Source organism: Frankliniella occidentalis, unplaced genomic scaffold (genome assembly GCF_000697945.3).
Source record: "Frankliniella occidentalis isolate FOCC.00 unplaced genomic scaffold, Focc_3.1 Scaffold65, whole genome shotgun sequence".
In the NCBI taxonomy this organism is placed as follows: domain Eukaryota; kingdom Metazoa; phylum Arthropoda; class Insecta; order Thysanoptera; family Thripidae; genus Frankliniella; species Frankliniella occidentalis.
The window spans coordinates 600721-618120 of NW_026267195.1; the positions used below are offsets into that span (position 1 = coordinate 600721).

Sequence of the window (17400 nt, forward strand, 5' to 3'; positions counted from 1 at the left end):
TTACCAATTCAATACAAAGGGTTTATAATCTCCAGTACTCACGTGTGCACTGACAGTGACAGTTCTAAACTGAGTTCATGGTGAATTTGGGAAGTTTTCATGACCTGGTATCATTCCATATGATTTGCATTTAAACAATGTTGAAACAAATTTTAAAAAAACAACAACATGTAACTATTAGAGCTAGCTCAACAGGAAAGACGAGCCAAGGTAGTGTGAATGCACTAATACTTAGTGCAGTAGACTGATAGACTGATACTAACAACAAAAAGAAGTTTACGCGATGTTACCTTGCTTTTAAGAATAAAATTAGAACAGAAGCATAGCAAAATACAGAAAAAGAAAAAAAAAACCTCAAAGAACAGCCTTGAAAGAAGAGTGAGAGCAGTTGGTTGATATGACAAAGCCCTTTCAATCTTATAAAAAAAAACGAAAAAAAAAAAAAATGATGGAAAACCTCTGATTTGCGGTATGATAGTTCAGTTATTGGAGTATTGTCTAAAAAAAGGCATTAGTAAGAAGTAGACTAAAAGCAACCTCACATTTCCGTCTTCTGTAAGCAGCAGTGAAGCTAAACCGGAACGGAATCATACAAGCACAAGAAATACCTTAGACTAAAGAAAAAGGAAAAGATGGCAACAACCACAATTAAAATAACAAGATATAATTCATATACACAAACACTTGACTCAGCAAAATTTACATAATACACATTGGTACAAATCTAAGTTAAAATGATGATGACTAATGGTAAATGATGACAATGACTACAATGACTAGAAAGGTATGTCACATATGAGAATCACATATCACAAAAAAATGTACAAATATCCCTGCACAAGCAGAGACAGTTTGTACAATGTTTCCTCTTTTGTACAGAAAACTTATTCAATACTCAATTTACTCTTCATTATGAAGATGATAGTGAATTACTAACCTCTGCTACCTGACAACTCATCTGAGAAAAACAAAATTGTTACTGTAATTGGGAAAGCAGCATGACTAGATTGTTAAATCAAAAAGTTGACAGGACTCACCAGGGAGCTAGTCTAGTCAAGTTGTAATTATAGCAAGCACAGCAACTTATTTTGACACAAAACTAGTAGCTTGATTGTACCGAAAAGTAAAAGTTGGCAAAACATTTATGACTGCATTTACCATCATTATAAGCTACATTTCAAAATAAAGAAACAAGGAGGTGTATCACCTGGTATCACTTGAAAAGTATTCTGTTCAATGTCAAAAATAAAAGAAGAAAAAACCCTCCACAGTGCGAAAAGTGTTTTTTTTTTTCTCTGTTTCTGTTTTGAAAACAGCTACTATTAAGGAAATTAAACAGTTCACTTAAACTTACAGCATAGCCGTCATTTATACATTTCAGTATTCCTGTCTAAGGAAAGTTATTAATTTACTTACTTGCACATTCCAAGTACATTTAAATAACAAAACATGAGTGGAGCATCAAATTTCCAGCAATTTCTTAAGAAGAACCACCACATCTCAGAAAATTCATTCAAATCACATCAACCTACTTCTATTTCCTAAATTACAATATTGCTACAGACGAATAAAAAATGACCACTAATATAAACAATTTTATTTATATGAAACCTGAGAGTCAAAATATTAGAATGTTACAGAGCCACTCCCAGCATCACATTAATTAATCAACAATAAACTGCAGAAAAGCCCGGAAGTTAGCTCACATTGCCCAACGTAGTTGAGTAACACAGCACAGATACAAAACTACACAGAATAGTAGTTGTAAAAAATGTTGAAGTAAGAAAAATCTCAATATTAATCCAGTTAATGAGTACTTAAAATATATGAGCATTTCTATAGCAATAATAACTCTAAGAGGAAGAAAAGATATCAACATGTCAAATGACAGACACAACTGAGGTTCCAATTGCTCTCCCACATGGTATGGTAAGAATGTCTTCATAACACTTACTCTATGACAGTTATTTTTCACCACAACTCCCTATTTTCCAGCTACATTAATGATATTAGAAACTTCTAATGTCCTGATAAGCAAGTATGACACTATTGTCTGTTCACTTGTAAAAGAGACTGCATTCTTGAACACCAATGTTAAAATGATGGATCTGGTTACCAAGAGAGAGAGAGAGAGAGGAAATATTGAAATGCAAAATCAATTTACATGATATCTTGTATCAAAATTGACCTAACTAATCGTGAATAGTATGCCTGTTCCCTATGTCAACTGCACCACAAAAATAAGTATAAGAGAGTTTTGTTATGGCCCAAAACAGTTCTTATCTTATCAGTCATCTTCATCTCCATCATCATGGGAAAATTTTAGGAAGACTTGCTCCAGAGTAGTTTGACTGAAGCTATATTCTATAATATTCAAGTCACGCTTGGCTGTAACAAAAGGGTGGCAAGATGGTTAATTAGCTATTAGAATGTCATGAGGTAGACAAATTAACCAGAATATTCTATGTACCTTTTTCAAGATTCCTAAAACACTGTGCAACAGATGAAACATCTTTCTGAGGAATTTCAAACACAAGTCTATCAGAAAATGATTCCACAATTTTTGAATCCTTAAACAAATTTGTAACGTATGCAAGAACGCCCTCATGTCTCTCAGAGACAGTTTTAATTGAAGACAAATCTTTTAATTTCATCTCTAGTGTGTACCCTGCTCCATACAAATTTTTTAAATGTTGTGTTGGTCCAATACATCTGAAATTAAGACAAGAAAATTGTTACCTAGTTTGAGGGGTTATTTTAACTTGTGACAAACAAACCAGTATTTGAAAAGCAAAATTAAAAAGTTAAGATAATAAAATAAATACTCACTTCAATTCTCCTTTAACCATGATACCAACTCGGGAGCACAGGGCATCTGCCTCTTCCATGGCATGAGTTGTAAGAATTGCTCCTCGAGTGCCCTGTAATGTAAAAAATTATTTGAAATTCAATGGAGTAGACATAGTTTACGAACAGAAATATAAAAATCTTTTCAAGAATTTCAACCCAGAGAAGGAAACTACTTGAAATACCTGAAAACTGGCCAAAATTGTATCCCAGAGGAATCGCTTGGAACGTGGGTCCATGCCTGTAGATGGCTCGTCCATTAATACCACAGCAGGATTACCGACCATGGACATGGCAAAGCTCAATTTTCTTCGAGTTCCACCAGAACAGGCAGCAGCTGGTTTGTTCGCATGTTCTTTCATTTGAAGACCAGCTAAAAAGGCATCACTCAATCTGAAAAAAAAAAAATGATTTAATGCAATAAACAAATATAGATAACAGATCTATTTTCAGACGCAAAATGTCTTTTTTGCCAATTTGGCAAATTAAAAAATTTACCTAGGAATGTCTTTTGATGGAACACCTCTTATAGCAGCATACAGCTCCAAGTGTTCCCTGCAGCTAATCTTTTTCCATTGAGCATCATGCTGAGGGCAGTAACCTAATTTTTGAAATGCTTCATTCATGTTTGTTGCAATGTCATAGCCAGCAATTTGGACCTGAAGCAAATGGAGAATACACTATATTTATCTAAATCACATACAATAGTTATGTACATATTTTATAATTCCAGGAAAATGAAAATGTTACCCTTCCTCTCGAAGCTGCTTCCTCAGCAATGATTATTTTCATTGTTGTTGTTTTACCAGCACCATTGTGGCCAAGAAGACCAAAAACTTCTCCAGTGTCAATGGCAAGGGATAGTTCTTTTAAGGCCAATTTGTGCGTCTTTCCTTTCACTACACAGCAATCACAGCATTTGCTTTGCACACGATCTTTGTCATATTCTTTTCGAAGATTCTATAAGTAAACATCAAAGATAGATTATAGGTTTCAAAATTCAAGAGGATTTTAGTTTTGTTTTCCAAGATATCTGTATTTAGCCATAGTAAGGAAATTACTGACCTGAACTATCACAACTGGTGGTTGATCAGGAGGGTCAACCATCAATCGAGAAACTTTTGATCTCTCTGCTCTCACATCATCATCACCACAGAGTTCACCACAGTCAAGGCTTTCACCACCGTCACATGCCCCCACAGATCCTCGCACACCCTAAATAGAAAAAAAAAAGAGATTTGTTTTCAATATCTCAAGAGAAACTAAATGACAATGAAATTTGGAGGCACTCACCCTAAATCTATCTCTGAGAGATGCTCCAGTGCTTTTAAGATCCACAACAAAAAGAATGAATGACCATACAACTAAAGTAATAATGCTGCCAGCAATAATTACTCCAATATCTTTAGTGTTGTAATTACTGAATGGATTGCCCTCCCTACGGCATCGAGTACTTTCCATACAAATGAGGTAACGGTCAATCATTTGCCAAACTGCTCCAAATGGCAAGTAAAAGGGATTAAGCAGTGAGTTAATAATGTGGAGGACCTCCTTCACTTTATGAGCTGTAAAAGAAACAAGAGTTTTATAAGTAAAGGCTTGTTAAAATTTCACTTCAAAATACGCTAAAATTGAAAATGCTTACATTTGACAAAAACAATTGTAAAGTACGGAATGATTCCTGGGAACAGCATGACTCCGGGTAAAATAGAAGCAGCTGACTCAGTCTTATGGAAACAGTAGGAGAGTGTTGTTGCAAGAATAATAGCACAGGGACAGAAGAGGGACATAAGAATACCAAATATGGTAACAGCAGGAAGAGTATCAAGCCAGGCTACTCCACACAGGTATGCCACCAAAACCAATAAAATGAAAACAATAAGTAGCACAACGAACATGACAATAAAAAATGAGATGAAGTAAATTGGAAATGACAGTCCATTCACTCGCATCTGAGTTTTGGCTCGGATCTGGAACAGAGAGTTAAAATTTAGAAAAGATATTTAAATACAAAAGAGAATTTATAAACAATACTAATATTTACCTCTCTATCATACACCATGTCGACACCAGCTGTTGCAGCCACCATGATGAACGTAAAGCCAACACTAAAGGCCGTCAGGGCATAAGAAAGCACAGTGCTGCTTGTATTTTGACGATCAAAAGGATGGGACTTTGTTATGATTGGTTGGGTATTCCTTGCAATATCTCTTCCCCTTTTGTTTGCCATTACCATACTGTAATCAAAGTGGATTAGTAGAGGAAACATATTTGAGAGATATAAATATTAGATGTTACTTGAAATAATTTTACCGATAAATAGAATTGGTGATGAGGTTCATGACAATGGGTAAGGAATGTTGAGCAGTATCATTATATGCAGCAGAGACTTGTATTGCCCCAGGATTTTCTTGTTCATCACCCAACGCCATTTTGAGCCTCAAAAGGTGTGGGGAAGTAAGGTTAACCTGAGATGCATTCCCTGTGTATACATCTACACCAGTAGCTTGTGCCTCATTAAGTCCACCTAGCAACAGATCTGTTTGAGGAGATTCTCTCCCGGCAAAATCTGAGGCAATTAGTGCTACTTTCATGCTAGTGTAAGTGCCTGAAATGTAAGATAAGAAAAAATTTAGAGACAGGGGCAAGCAACATTGATTTAAGGATAGAATTAATATTTCTCACCTCCGTCCAAACGAAGGGAAGGCATTTCTGGAGGACGATTGTGTCCAGCAGAACGATAGAGCAGCAGCATAGATAAGAGAACAGGTACTGCTACAAGGTTAACAAGTTTGTATGTGTCTCGAATTAAACACCAAAACCGTAGTTTGACCATGGCAAACAGCTTTTGAGTATTGTTTGGACACACTTCAATAGGCAGACGAAGGGGATGTTCAGTTGGGGATAGAGTTCCATCTGTAAAGTAACAATAGAATGTGTTGCAGAAATTCAAGCATATACAAACACAATTCAATACATAAATCTGAGCAAAATCTGCATTGAAAAAAATTATGTATTACTGATTCTATTTCAATTAAGAAAAAAAATTGATCTTGATTTTTATTAATACCAGATTACATTCATGTTTATTTGATTTTAGCTTTAGAAAACAATATCACAAATAAAAGCTTGAGCCATTAAAGGTGGCAAAAATGTTAAAAAATTAAATTAAAAAAATAAGCCAAGGAAAGGATGAAGGGTAAGGACAGTGCAAACCACCACCACCACCACCACCACCACCACAACCAACACAACCACCACCATCACCACCACCACCAAGTAAGCCCACAGCATCATAACAAAGACAGATTGTTTCTGTGAACATTTTCTCAAAAGTCAATATTTCTGACGTTGACGTCTATCTAAACTGGATAGTAGAAGAAGAGGCAAAGACTAACCTTCAACAAAAAATCCTGCATGTTTACGATTGTCAGGAGTTGTAGGAGCAGGTTCGCTGGAAGTCTTTTCTAAAGATTTTTTTGATTTCACAGGTGGTGGGCCTATAACATAGTATAAAAAAAGTAAAGGATGTATATGAGATCATCCTCTAGGCAAACTAGATCACGATACAGAATTCTTTACTTAAATACGTAAATGCATAAGGTTTTTGTAAATTACATTCCTAGCTAACAATAGAATTTGGAAAAGGTTCAAGCATAAAACAAGGCAGAGCAAATTTTTCTTTTCAAGTATGTATATAAAATAATTACTAAGGGTGAACAACCCAACCCACTTATTGCCGCTCTACAGTGATTTACATGACTGTACATAACATATGAAAACATGGGGTACCTAGTTAAAGTGTTATTGGAAGGACAGCTATACTACAACAAAGCTTATTATAAAAATAAGCCTACAGAAATAAATTGTGTAAATAGCATATCTATTAATAAATCTGACTTTTTAAACTGTCTTATACATTGTCATTGAATTTAGAAAAAGTGTGCTTACAAAGCTGGTGGTAAAAGTAGCAAAGTGACACCAAAGATTGCTACAAGCATATAAACAATATTGGACAATCAAATTAATGTCCTCAAAAAACAATTTTCAAAACACAAGAAACAAAAAGATATGTGATAGGCATCTTTGGTAGGACTCCCAAAATAATAATCGTAAAAAGCAGAGGATAGATAGAAAAGAAAAATTGTAGACAAAGATTGAAAACAGCTAGTCTACACAAGGACTACAAAAGCAGCATTTGCTCACCTTCACAGCTGCTGAGAGGGAGATAGGCAGATGCTTGAGATAAGTTTGTGACCTCACCATTAGGCTTTGAAGCATCAAATGCAGCTGAAATTAAGATTGCAGACTGTAAGTTTAAAAATGATACAACTCAAAGCACCAGAAAGTGACACAAGATGCTTCAAGAGTGACATTGAGCTATATAGTACTACAACAGGGCTTACAAAGTAATGCCATGCAGTAAGGTGCTGTATTTATATCTTGAAAGAAAAAAGAAATGAGAGAAAAAAGGGAGACGACTTAATAAAGAGGGAACAGGTTGGTAAGGATCTTAATATTTCAAGTCTTCAAGACATGACATTTTGATAGCACTTATCGAATTTACATAAACTACTATCAGTGCATAACTACTGTGCTAAAGCAGGGAGGATAGATTCACATTATTAGGTTAAATATCATTACAGCATGCTCTTTCAGATGTGTGTAAGCCTGCAGGGAAAAAAAACATACCTGTGTTTATTTCAGAATCTGTGGTAACTGTACTAGCAGCAGCTTCATTTTGGAGACTATGATATGAGGTACTTTTTGATGGTATAGAAAGGGACCGACTCATGGCTCTATTTCTCAACATACTTCTAGATAGATTCTCCATGACAGTGTTGGTCTCTGCTTCATCTTCATCTCTCTCAAGATGCAAAAAAACCTGGTTCATGATAAAATTATGGATGAACAGTGTACATAAATATCTCAAGAATGAAAACAAACACTGAAATGACACAATTACAAACCTCTTCCAGTGTAGTCATAGCTACCCCATAACTTGTAACCCCAAGGCCACGTTTTGTGTTGACTTCACGCTCTATGGCCGCAAACAAATCTGGGAAACTGTTGACTGCATTGTGAGGTAAAATAAAAGATAGCTCTCTACCATGACGTCTAGCTCGCTCTGCCCTGTGCACATATCTCTGAACAAGCTGCGCTATTGCAACTTCATGAGCATCAGATTGGAGAACTAACCTGCAGATGTTAAATGAGATAATAATTAAACAATTTTTGTACACACTGATGTATGTGGAGAATAAAAAGACACAAAAAAAGGATAGCATTCCTGGGAAGAGTATGAACAATTTTTATCAGTTGACTTACTAAAAGGAGTTGGGTAGGGGTGGGAAAGAGGAAGTGTAGGACATTGTATGAAGTTTACAGGCAGTCTAAGAAGTTACACTGCAGAATTAAGTATGTACAAAGTATAGAAGTGTATGGATTTAAGGATCTTGTATATATACTTACGTAAGATGGTAACCAATCCCAAATTTATTTTTTAGAAAAAGAGATGAACCACAACATCTTATGCGTCCCTTTGATATGACAGCCTTTCTTTCAGCAAGAATGTCAGCTTCATCCATGAAGTGAGTTGTAAGCAGTATGACCTACAAAAAAAAAAATTGCACTGAATTAAAAACAGTTTTAGCACAATTAGCACAGGACATGAAAATCATACACTGAAACCCAGAGGTGTTGCACCGCCAGATGGCGTTTTCAGGATGTTGTAGGTGGAACACTTTCAAAAACAAGTTGATTGGAACAGTAAATTGGAATTGGGAATGAGGATTTCAGACATCATTAGGAGTTAAACACAACAACCTTGGTTTTACTTTATGCTCATCTTTGATTAAGGGAGAACAAACCTAAAGAGTGAACTAGAAACGTGTTATGTATGGTTGCGTACATACCTTTCCAGCTTTTCTGCTTTGAAGCACAGACCATATATGTCTCCTGGAGATGGGATCCACACCGGCTGAAGGTTCATCGAGTACAATGATCTAGAAAACAGTTCCTTAGTTACTAACACTAGAAAGAGGGTCAAAAATGAGATAAGGTCAATTTAATAATTGAATTTACCTTCGGGTCTCCAATGATGGCAATTCCAATGCATAACTTTCGTTTTTGGCCACCACTCAAGTTAGCAGAAACAAAGTCAGCCTTCTCCAGCAGATCTAAATCTGCAAGTGTGTGCTCAATTTCGTAATCCAACTTTGATGCTGGTATGCCCTGTAAGTATACAGCAAAAAAAGTAATGAACAGCAAATTATCAAACCTACACATCATCCGACAAAGATACTTACCCGAACAGTGCCGTAAAAGTGCAAATGCTCTCTGGCTGTTAGTGTTTTAAAAAGAATATCAAACTGAGGACAGACACCAGTCATACGACGGACTACTTGCATATCATTGGCATTCCTATGATAACAATGACAAACAAAGTATTACACATCAAGGCAAAATGAGTACGGTTTACAATTATATAACCAGCGATGCTAGCAATTTACCTAATATCGTATCCATAAATGTATGCTGTACCAGATGTAGGTGCAGTGCATCCAAGAAGAATGTTAAATAGTGTAGTTTTTCCTGCTCCATTGTGACCTAAAATTGCTGTGATTTGACCCTCATAAATAGTCAAATTTATACCTGTAGAAAATAGAAGAAAACAATTACTTTTCCCGTGGATGTATTTCACAGAAACTCTTCTCAGGCTTACAACAAAATCAATTACCATTGACAGCTTTTACTCCAGGTTTAAAGCATGTATTAAAGGTCTTGTGGAGATCTTCTATTCTGATAGCTTCGCGACCTTTAAGTTCAGGTGGAACAGGTTCAATATCCCCACTTTCCGTTTCTTCAGTGGTGAGATATGTGAAAGGTTCACCATTTGCTGTTGCAGTAGCCTGGAAGATAGAGATTTGAAATTATGTAATAGCCTGAAGAACTAAAGATATGTGAGGTAAATTTTTTGGATTCAGTCTTGATTTTAATTTAAAAGAAAATAGTTAGTAACTGTATGTGTATTAATGTCAAGCCTAATGTTACAATTGTATCTAGTAGAAGAAAAATTGAACTCACCCGAACAGATTTCTTATTACACCAAAACATGGGATTCAGGAAGAACAGAGGAGACCTCCTTATAGAATGTTCATCTGTTAGCAACAGGAGAGAGGAAGAAAGGGACACTCCATGTTAGTCAATTGTCAATTGTTATAGAAACAGCAGTCATTTGCAGACAGGGAAGAGGTAAGGATTTAAAGAAATCTTGAAATCTGAACAGATTACAAGATTCCCCACATACAACATATTTGAAGCATCACTCAAAACTCAGTATCATGAGTGTTTAAGTATATGATATGCTCAAATCCATTGCTGCTAAGACCATAAAGAGCCCTGGTAAAGAAAACACAACGAAAAAGGAAAACTTACTTGGAAGAACATTGTCCAAGTAATAGGCGAGTAGTCCATACAGTAGAATATCTACAAACTGCAGAAGAAAGTAAACTCCAGGTGTTGGCTGTGGACCTTCCCACATAGTTACCCATGTTAGGCCAACACCATTCATCTCCATAGCTATTGCCTGAAAATTGGTAAAAGCACAAAGCAAAGTGAGTGGTCAACACAACATCTTGCATGAAACAAGACAACAGGGTTTTTACCAATTAAATGTCTAAAACTCACCAAATACAGCACCTTAGCAAAGGCTAAAGGACTCAGAAGTCCTAAAATACATTTGCCAGCAGTGGAGTGTACATCCAGTCCAGTTTCCAATAAGAACACAAGACTTAACAGTGTTGTTACAAATGATGCCAACAACCCAGCAGTCTACAAAGTAAAATGAAGTTGATTATAATGATAGTTAGAAAACAATAACCAATTCCTTTTTTGTAAAAGATGATAACATACCCTCGCATTGTTGAAAAATGTGCTTAACACAAAGGTTATCATTATGGAGCTGCAACCATAGGCAGTTACATTCAGAAAAAGAAGGGTGTAACTGGATCGTGGGAGGATATCAGAAAGATACAGTAGAAGTACAACAACCAGTGCCAGAGCTGCTACCAGCACAGTGTATATGACAAACCATGCAAACCTGAAAAAACGAATATGTATTATGAGCAAAGATATGAACAGATGGAAGACAGAGAACCTCATACTATGTACAGTATTGTGATAACTAACCAGTAGGCAGAATCTTTCACTCCCATAGTTTTCATAGCTGCTAACGAGTGGTTTTCTTTTTCATTAACTATGAGGACTATGAGATAGGTGGTGTACTGTGACATCGCCATCACCATTAATACAGGGACAAGGATCAAAAGAATTAAATCCTTTAAAGTTGCAGCCTCTGAAAATTGAATGAAATAATATGTTATAAGCGCATATACAGCTTGGAATTTTTTTTTTTTTAAGAAAAAAGGAACAAAACTGTATAAAATTAGATTGGTTGATGTTACTTACCTTCCAACGGTGTTAATTTTGTTTCTCTTACACTTCTAGGTAACAGTTCGAGCATAATTCCAGGAATTGATAAGTCACTAACCCCAGAATCCAGCTAATAAAACACAATTGCAATAAGTAAAGAGGAAAAATAAGACTGGAATGCACATATCAGATCATGTTCAATTAGATTTTAATTATATTACCGTTATTTTGGTAAAATCAACCAGAGTTTGAAGTGGTAGAAATCCTGACAGATAGTATTGCTGCGCTGGACATGTTTCTCCTGGGTCTGGAAATATTCCACTCCATTGACGTTTTATAGGCCCTTGACCAAGACATGAGTCTGAATCCGAAAACATGTCAGTTGTGGGTGGAGTCACTGAGAATTGTGGGTTACCTCGTATTTCATACCTTAGGAAGAAACAACATAGTTAAAAAATTGACAAACGAGTTTGTTACATCATACAATGGCTCAATAAAATTTTGAAACTTGCTTAAGATTGCTACTTATTGGTTGATCATCCTCAAACACCAATCCTAACTGAAAAGACTGAGGTTCTTTCCAATAGGAGTCTGAGAGTTCTTCATTGTTGTTGAACATCAAAAAATTGATAGGAGTTTGAGGCTTGCCTTCAGCACCATCTTGCTCAGTCTGTACTTTCATGTACATATTATTCACAGCCTTCAGGAATTCCTATAGAAAGAAACCGATCATTTTTTAATACATCTGAAGTTGAGGGCCTGGAAATCAGACTGATGGAAAAAGTAGCAAAAGTATATTAAGAGAATTAGATAGAATAACTAACTTACTTGCGTCTCAGAGGTGTTAGGAGCAACAGCTATTGTGTGATTACGTATTAACAAGAATCTATCAAAGATTCGAAAACTCTCTAATATACCAGGGTGTGGAAGTATTGGGGGTAGCTCGTACATGTTGATATACACAAAGATGATTACAGGAACCACAAGGTATATGAGTGGAGTGAATAGTTCCTATAAAACAAAATTTTGTACAAAAAAATTAGTTACCCACAAGTTTACAAGATCCAACAAAGATTCAATGGTTTAATGCTCACTATGAGAAATGTTCTTCTGGCCCTGATTTTGATCAGGAAATTCCTGACCAACAGGGCCTTTGTCTGGGAACAGCATGTTCCATCCATTGAATCTTGTTTTGGAATGGAAACACAAACACTCCTCTTCCTTGCTGTAACAAATAGAGCATACATAATATTAAAAAAAGCAATTAAGAAATGGAAAAGAACACGAAACAAGCAACACCAATATTCCACAGACAAAAATTATTTCAAAATCCCAAGGAGTTATTAAAACAATTGAAAGATTTTTTCCACTTCAAATTATTGTTTGGCTTTCATACAGCTTTGAGGTTTTAATTTAATCTTATTTTTATTTTAAAGCTGAGAGAATTGGAGGCAGCATTTTAAAAATTGCGCAAAGTAATAATTACAACTTGAATAATATGAATATGATCACAAATTTCACTTTAATTTTTGCCTCCTCTCCTTCCTTTTCTCGATATTCCGGTTGGGATGGGCCCTGCACCAATAACAGCGCACAAGGTTAGGACGGCCACGGCCCAAATAGTGGGGAACAGCGGAAATAGCTGCAAGTACTTGAAATTACAAGCAAAAGAGGGCCACGAAATAGAAAAATTCACATTACAGTTGTGCGGCCGTGTTTTCATTTGAATCGCGTCCATTTCATGTTGTCTTCTGAGAAGGAGCTTGCAAACTTTGACAGATACACATAGCAGACAAGAGTGCGAGCTACTCAAACCTTTACCTCAGCAAGGGGATTTTGCTCTATTCCCACGAGAAAATCGACATCTTCAATTGAAATTTGTCAGTAGACAAACTGAAATATCGTCATTGCCATCAAATTTTACAGAATTTCCGCCCTAAAAGCAGGAAAGTTGATAAAAATACCAAAAGCGCAAAGCAAAAGACAAAGACAATCCAAGAACTAAAGCGCCGAAATTAACAAGGCTGTGCCTAGTCTGGACAACACAAAACTCCTTCTGCAGAATCTAATCCATCATAAGGAAACTCCAAAGATCGTTTTAATTGAAGAAAACTATGAGTCATATTTATGCAGATTATTTTCTACCGTTTTCATGGAAAAGGGGGCGGGTGTCGCTCTATTTTTGCACGAAAAAAAGATCGCGGTAGGTGGTAAGCTTGGGCGCAGGCGCAGCAGACGACGGACATGCGCTGGGGCGCGGAGAGCAGCGGCTGTGTCCGGGAAGCGCCTTTCCTGTCCCTCCCTCCGAAAATGAACACAGCGGAAGGGAGGCGGGTGCCCATTTGAGACGCAGCCGCTCTCTGCGAGCCCCACTGCACACGCCCCTCGTCCTCCCGCTACCCCACTCGGGGCTCGGCTCGGCTCGGCCCAAAGGCCCCGCGGACGCGTCTCGGCTGGGCTCGGTTGCGGCCCGGTGCGGCTCGGCAGGTGCGGCAGGCACCGTGCGGACTCATCGCGCTCATCGCTCGGTAACGGAGGCCTACACACTCCGCACACGAAGGGCTACTCCCACTAACAAACAGCGAGAAACGCGAAGGGCGCCGCGTCCTCTCCAAAGGGCAGACCCCTGCATCACTATCGATTTTTCCAGGCGACTTCTTTTTGCAATGCACAAAATGTGTGCCAATGCTCTCATGGCCTCTCACCCTCTCACCCCCACATACACACACGCACACACAGGCAGTCACACACACGAGGGCACAGCACACATAAATTTCGCATAGATTTTGGGTAGGCCTTGAAAATTTGGCAGTTATCCAAGAAAAAAATACGAGCTACGTTTCTCGCGAATTGTGGTTAAAAGAAAATGAGATGACGTTCGCACCCATGTCCATGCATTTCACGCGGAAGCGGGGAGGCGGCACCCGCAGCGCATCGCTGCGCCGAGCTGCACTGGCCGGGGCGCGGGGCAGTGCCCAGAATGGCGGGGCCGCGGGGGCCGCGGGGCGCACCGGGCAGCGCACCGGCGGGGCGGCGCGTGGCGGAGCGGGGTGGGCCCGCGGGGGGCCGGGCGGGGGCGCCGGGCGGGTGGGCGGGGAGGTTGCGAATCACGGCAACGCGGTCACGTCTTGAGGTCTGCACGGCGGCTGACAGGCGCGGGCTGGCGGCGGGGTTAGCGGCGGGCTGCACGGCCTGCACGGCGGGGACTCACATGGACTCACTTCACAGGCGGGTCTGCAGCCATCCAGTGTGTCCGGGCCGCGGGTCACTGCGGGTGGCTAAGCGCGGCGACGGCGGCACGGTGCGACCGGGACTCGGCGGACATGTCGCGGACCGTGCGTCAGGTCGGCCACCGGGCGAGAGAGGCGGAGGCGGGCTCGGGGCGCGGCACGGGCGTGATGCGGTGTGCCGGTGTGGGCCGCGGTGCGGGCCGTGCGCGCGCGGGCGAGCGGGAGGCGGGTCGGGTCCGCGCGGCGGCTCGGAGCGAACGATTTAGTGGAGGGGCCAGCCTGGGCCCTGTACCGTCGCACCGCAGCGCCGAGCAGGCAGCGGCAGCAGCACTCGACTGGCGAGCCCGCGACTCACCGCGCCACGCCGCCCGTCCCCGCCCCCCGGCCCGCGCGCCCGCCACCCCCTGCCACGCCCCCACCGCCGCGACGCCCCCGATGCCCCGCGCCCCTCGTCCACCCGCGCCCGCGCCCCGGCCGGCCTGGTGGGTGGGGTGGGCTTGGTGGGGCGGTGGGCCTCCTGGTGAGGCCCGTGGTGAGCGCCCTGGTGGTCCGCGAGGGCGAGGGATCGACACGCTGCCAGCGCTCGGCTCGGCGCCCTCGCAGCCCGGAGCCGCGCCCGCGCATGCGCCCGCTCCGCCTGCTCCGGGGGCGCGGGGGCGGGGCGCGAGGTGGAGGTGGAGCCGCGCTCCCCAACACACCGCGCGCCCCTCGCGCCGCCGCGCCCTGGCCGCATGGAAGGGTTGGCGCTCCCGCGGCCAGTCGCGCTCGGGACGGGGATGGGGGTGTCCCCCCGGGCCCCGGGCAGGGTGGGGGCGGCCCCCGCTCCCCCGCAGCGGACTCCAGCGGGAGGCCAAAGTCCCAACTTGGTCACGGGGTAAAGCGCCGCGCGCCTCGCGCCCTCCTCCTTCCCCCTCGCCTCGCACCCTCCGCCAGCGCAGCCAGGCCGGCAGCCAGCGCGGGGGTCAATGGAATGTGGCGTGCGCCCCGCCCAGACAATCAATAATAAAGTAATGCGGAAGTGTAGTCGATGAAAGTTTCAAACGAGGAGAAGCGGGTACTTTGTGGGTGACAGTGAGGGGCAGTCGCGTCGCCGGGCTGGACACTGATGACAATGGCCGGCTGGCTGCCGCGGGCGGCGCCACCCCTCCCCCGGCCAGGGACCGCACAAAGTGCAAAAAGTAACACGAAACATGATCACCGCCACTCACACGACCCAGAGACCATCCAACCCTTCCCCCCTCTCCTCGCCCGGTCGCGCGCTCATACGGAAGGTCAGGGCAGGAACAGCAAAGAAAATGTTTCGAAAAAATTGCTGAAGGTTAACTCCCTGCCTGTCTCTTATGCTTTTGTCCTTTATGACTATAGCTTCTGCGTGCAATTCATCATTTAAAAATAATTGTAATTCGCAGGGACCGCAGTAGGTATGTAGGTCAGCAGGCGCACGAGAAGGGAACGGTTGTCCTTCGCCCTTCGCGCCCCCGCCCCCCTCATCTTCTGTCTGGGGGTTCTTTTGGCAGTGCACCCAAGGACGGCCGAACAGCCATGTGTCCAGGTGAGTGAGAGGCACGCCCAGACCCGCCTCACCCCTCACCCGCCACGCCTCGCCTCGCCCCGCCCAACTATGCCCGCCTGCATCAAATGGCCGAATGGCGCGAGGAGCAGCCCGGGCCCCGGGCAGAGCGACACTGCAACCGAAAGTGACGGGAGAAGAGGGGAGAGAAAGAAGAGGGGGGGGGGGCATGGACTGGATGCTGTTTGCTATTCGCCTGCCTTCATTTCCCCGTCACCGCGCGCGTGGCTTTGACTCTTTGACTCTACGGCGCATCTCCCCCCCCCATCCTCCCGCCAGACACTCCGGCAGGAGGAAAACCACCACCAGCAACAGCAGCAGCAGGAGCGCCAGCAGCGGGTGCTTCGGCAGTGCGGTTTTTATTTCAGCAGAGTGAAGGCTTTTTCAGCTTTAGCGGCGGCACGCGGGCCCAGCCCATTGTGTGAGCGGGCTCTCGATAGCGTCCTCATCTGTTCTCGGGGCCCCACCACGCTCCGCCACGCCCCGCCACGCCCCGCCCCGCCCCGTCACGCCAAGCATTCTATGCGAGTGGAGGAGAATGAACAGGAAGGGTGACGTTCGCGCTAGGAGGGAGGGGGGCGCTAGTGGGGGAGTGGCGCTAGTGGGAAGGGGTGGAGAATAGGAAGGGAGCATGCTGCCGGCTGGTACAGGTATGCAACGCTCATCCGAGATTTCCCCACGTCTCTGCGAGATGGCAGGGGAGGGGGGGCATACGATGGCGGAGAAGAGGCGGCGTCGGCGCGCATTCTCTCTCCAGCAGCTTTGGCTCGGGATATGAAAATAAATCGATGAGCGCGCCTCGGACCGACGCGGTGGAAATAAAAATACTTGGTACAAGGCATAATCTTTATTCACTGCAGCGCTCCGTACCGTGTGTGTACATACCGCGCAAGCAAAGCGCACCCAGAAAATCAAATCATTGAAACAAGATAAAAGTATTTGAATAAAGGACACTTTTCTTTCACGACTTTGACCTTCATTAAAGTTAGACCCTTGTGAAAAGGGGCAAAACACGTCATTATAGATCACGCGGATCTGCCGACACCGAGACTTCTCCGAAGTTAAACGGCCTCAACATAATTTCCACTTTTGTGATCAGCATTTAAAGACCATTTTCATTCATGAAAAGATGTAAATTTCTGGGTGCGTAGCGTGAGAGGGCTGTTAGGCTGCACCATCCCGGAGGGCTGGTGTATTATGGAGGACGGCAGCAGCAGGTTCGGATCCTAGGGAAGCAAACAGCGAGAGAAAGAAAAATGTTTAGTTTTTCGCAGAGATAAAGTAATCTTCCGCTTGCTTTTCTTTGTTTGCAAGATGTCC

At 42.4% G+C, this 17400-nt stretch overlaps 1 protein-coding gene across 8 annotated transcripts; it reads right to left on the reverse strand.

Moving 5' to 3' along the window:
- Positions 1–648: 648 nt before the first annotated feature.
- LOC113208777 (cholesterol transporter ABCA5) lies at positions 649–14843 on the reverse strand. Of its 8 annotated transcripts, none has more exons than XM_052268219.1 (33): positions 14502–14843; positions 12375–12505; positions 12109–12291; positions 11793–11992; positions 11502–11709; positions 11317–11410; positions 11038–11203; positions 10762–10948; positions 10537–10680; positions 10285–10435; positions 9934–10007; positions 9587–9758; positions 9360–9501; positions 9156–9270; positions 8932–9081; positions 8763–8852; positions 8320–8459; positions 7818–8046; positions 7540–7732; positions 7054–7137; positions 6246–6347; positions 5533–5763; positions 5161–5455; positions 4892–5084; positions 4493–4817; positions 4141–4412; positions 3913–4062; positions 3598–3807; positions 3346–3506; positions 3033–3240; positions 2830–2921; positions 2471–2712; positions 649–2388 (listed from the first exon to the last, which is right to left on the reverse strand). In XM_052268219.1, the coding sequence occupies exons 2-33, from the start codon at positions 12459–12461 to the stop codon at positions 2288–2290; spliced, it is 5391 nt and encodes a 1796-aa protein (XP_052124179.1). In that variant the 5' UTR covers positions 12462–12505; positions 14502–14843; the 3' UTR covers positions 649–2287. The 8 variants fall into 8 exon arrangements, with proteins under 8 accessions (XP_052124179.1, XP_052124178.1, XP_026281726.1 ...); XM_052268218.1 differs by having other exon boundaries at positions 14492–14843; XM_026425941.2 differs by lacking the exon at positions 14502–14843 and adding an exon at positions 14165–14234.
- Positions 14844–17400: the final 2557 nt, after the last annotated feature.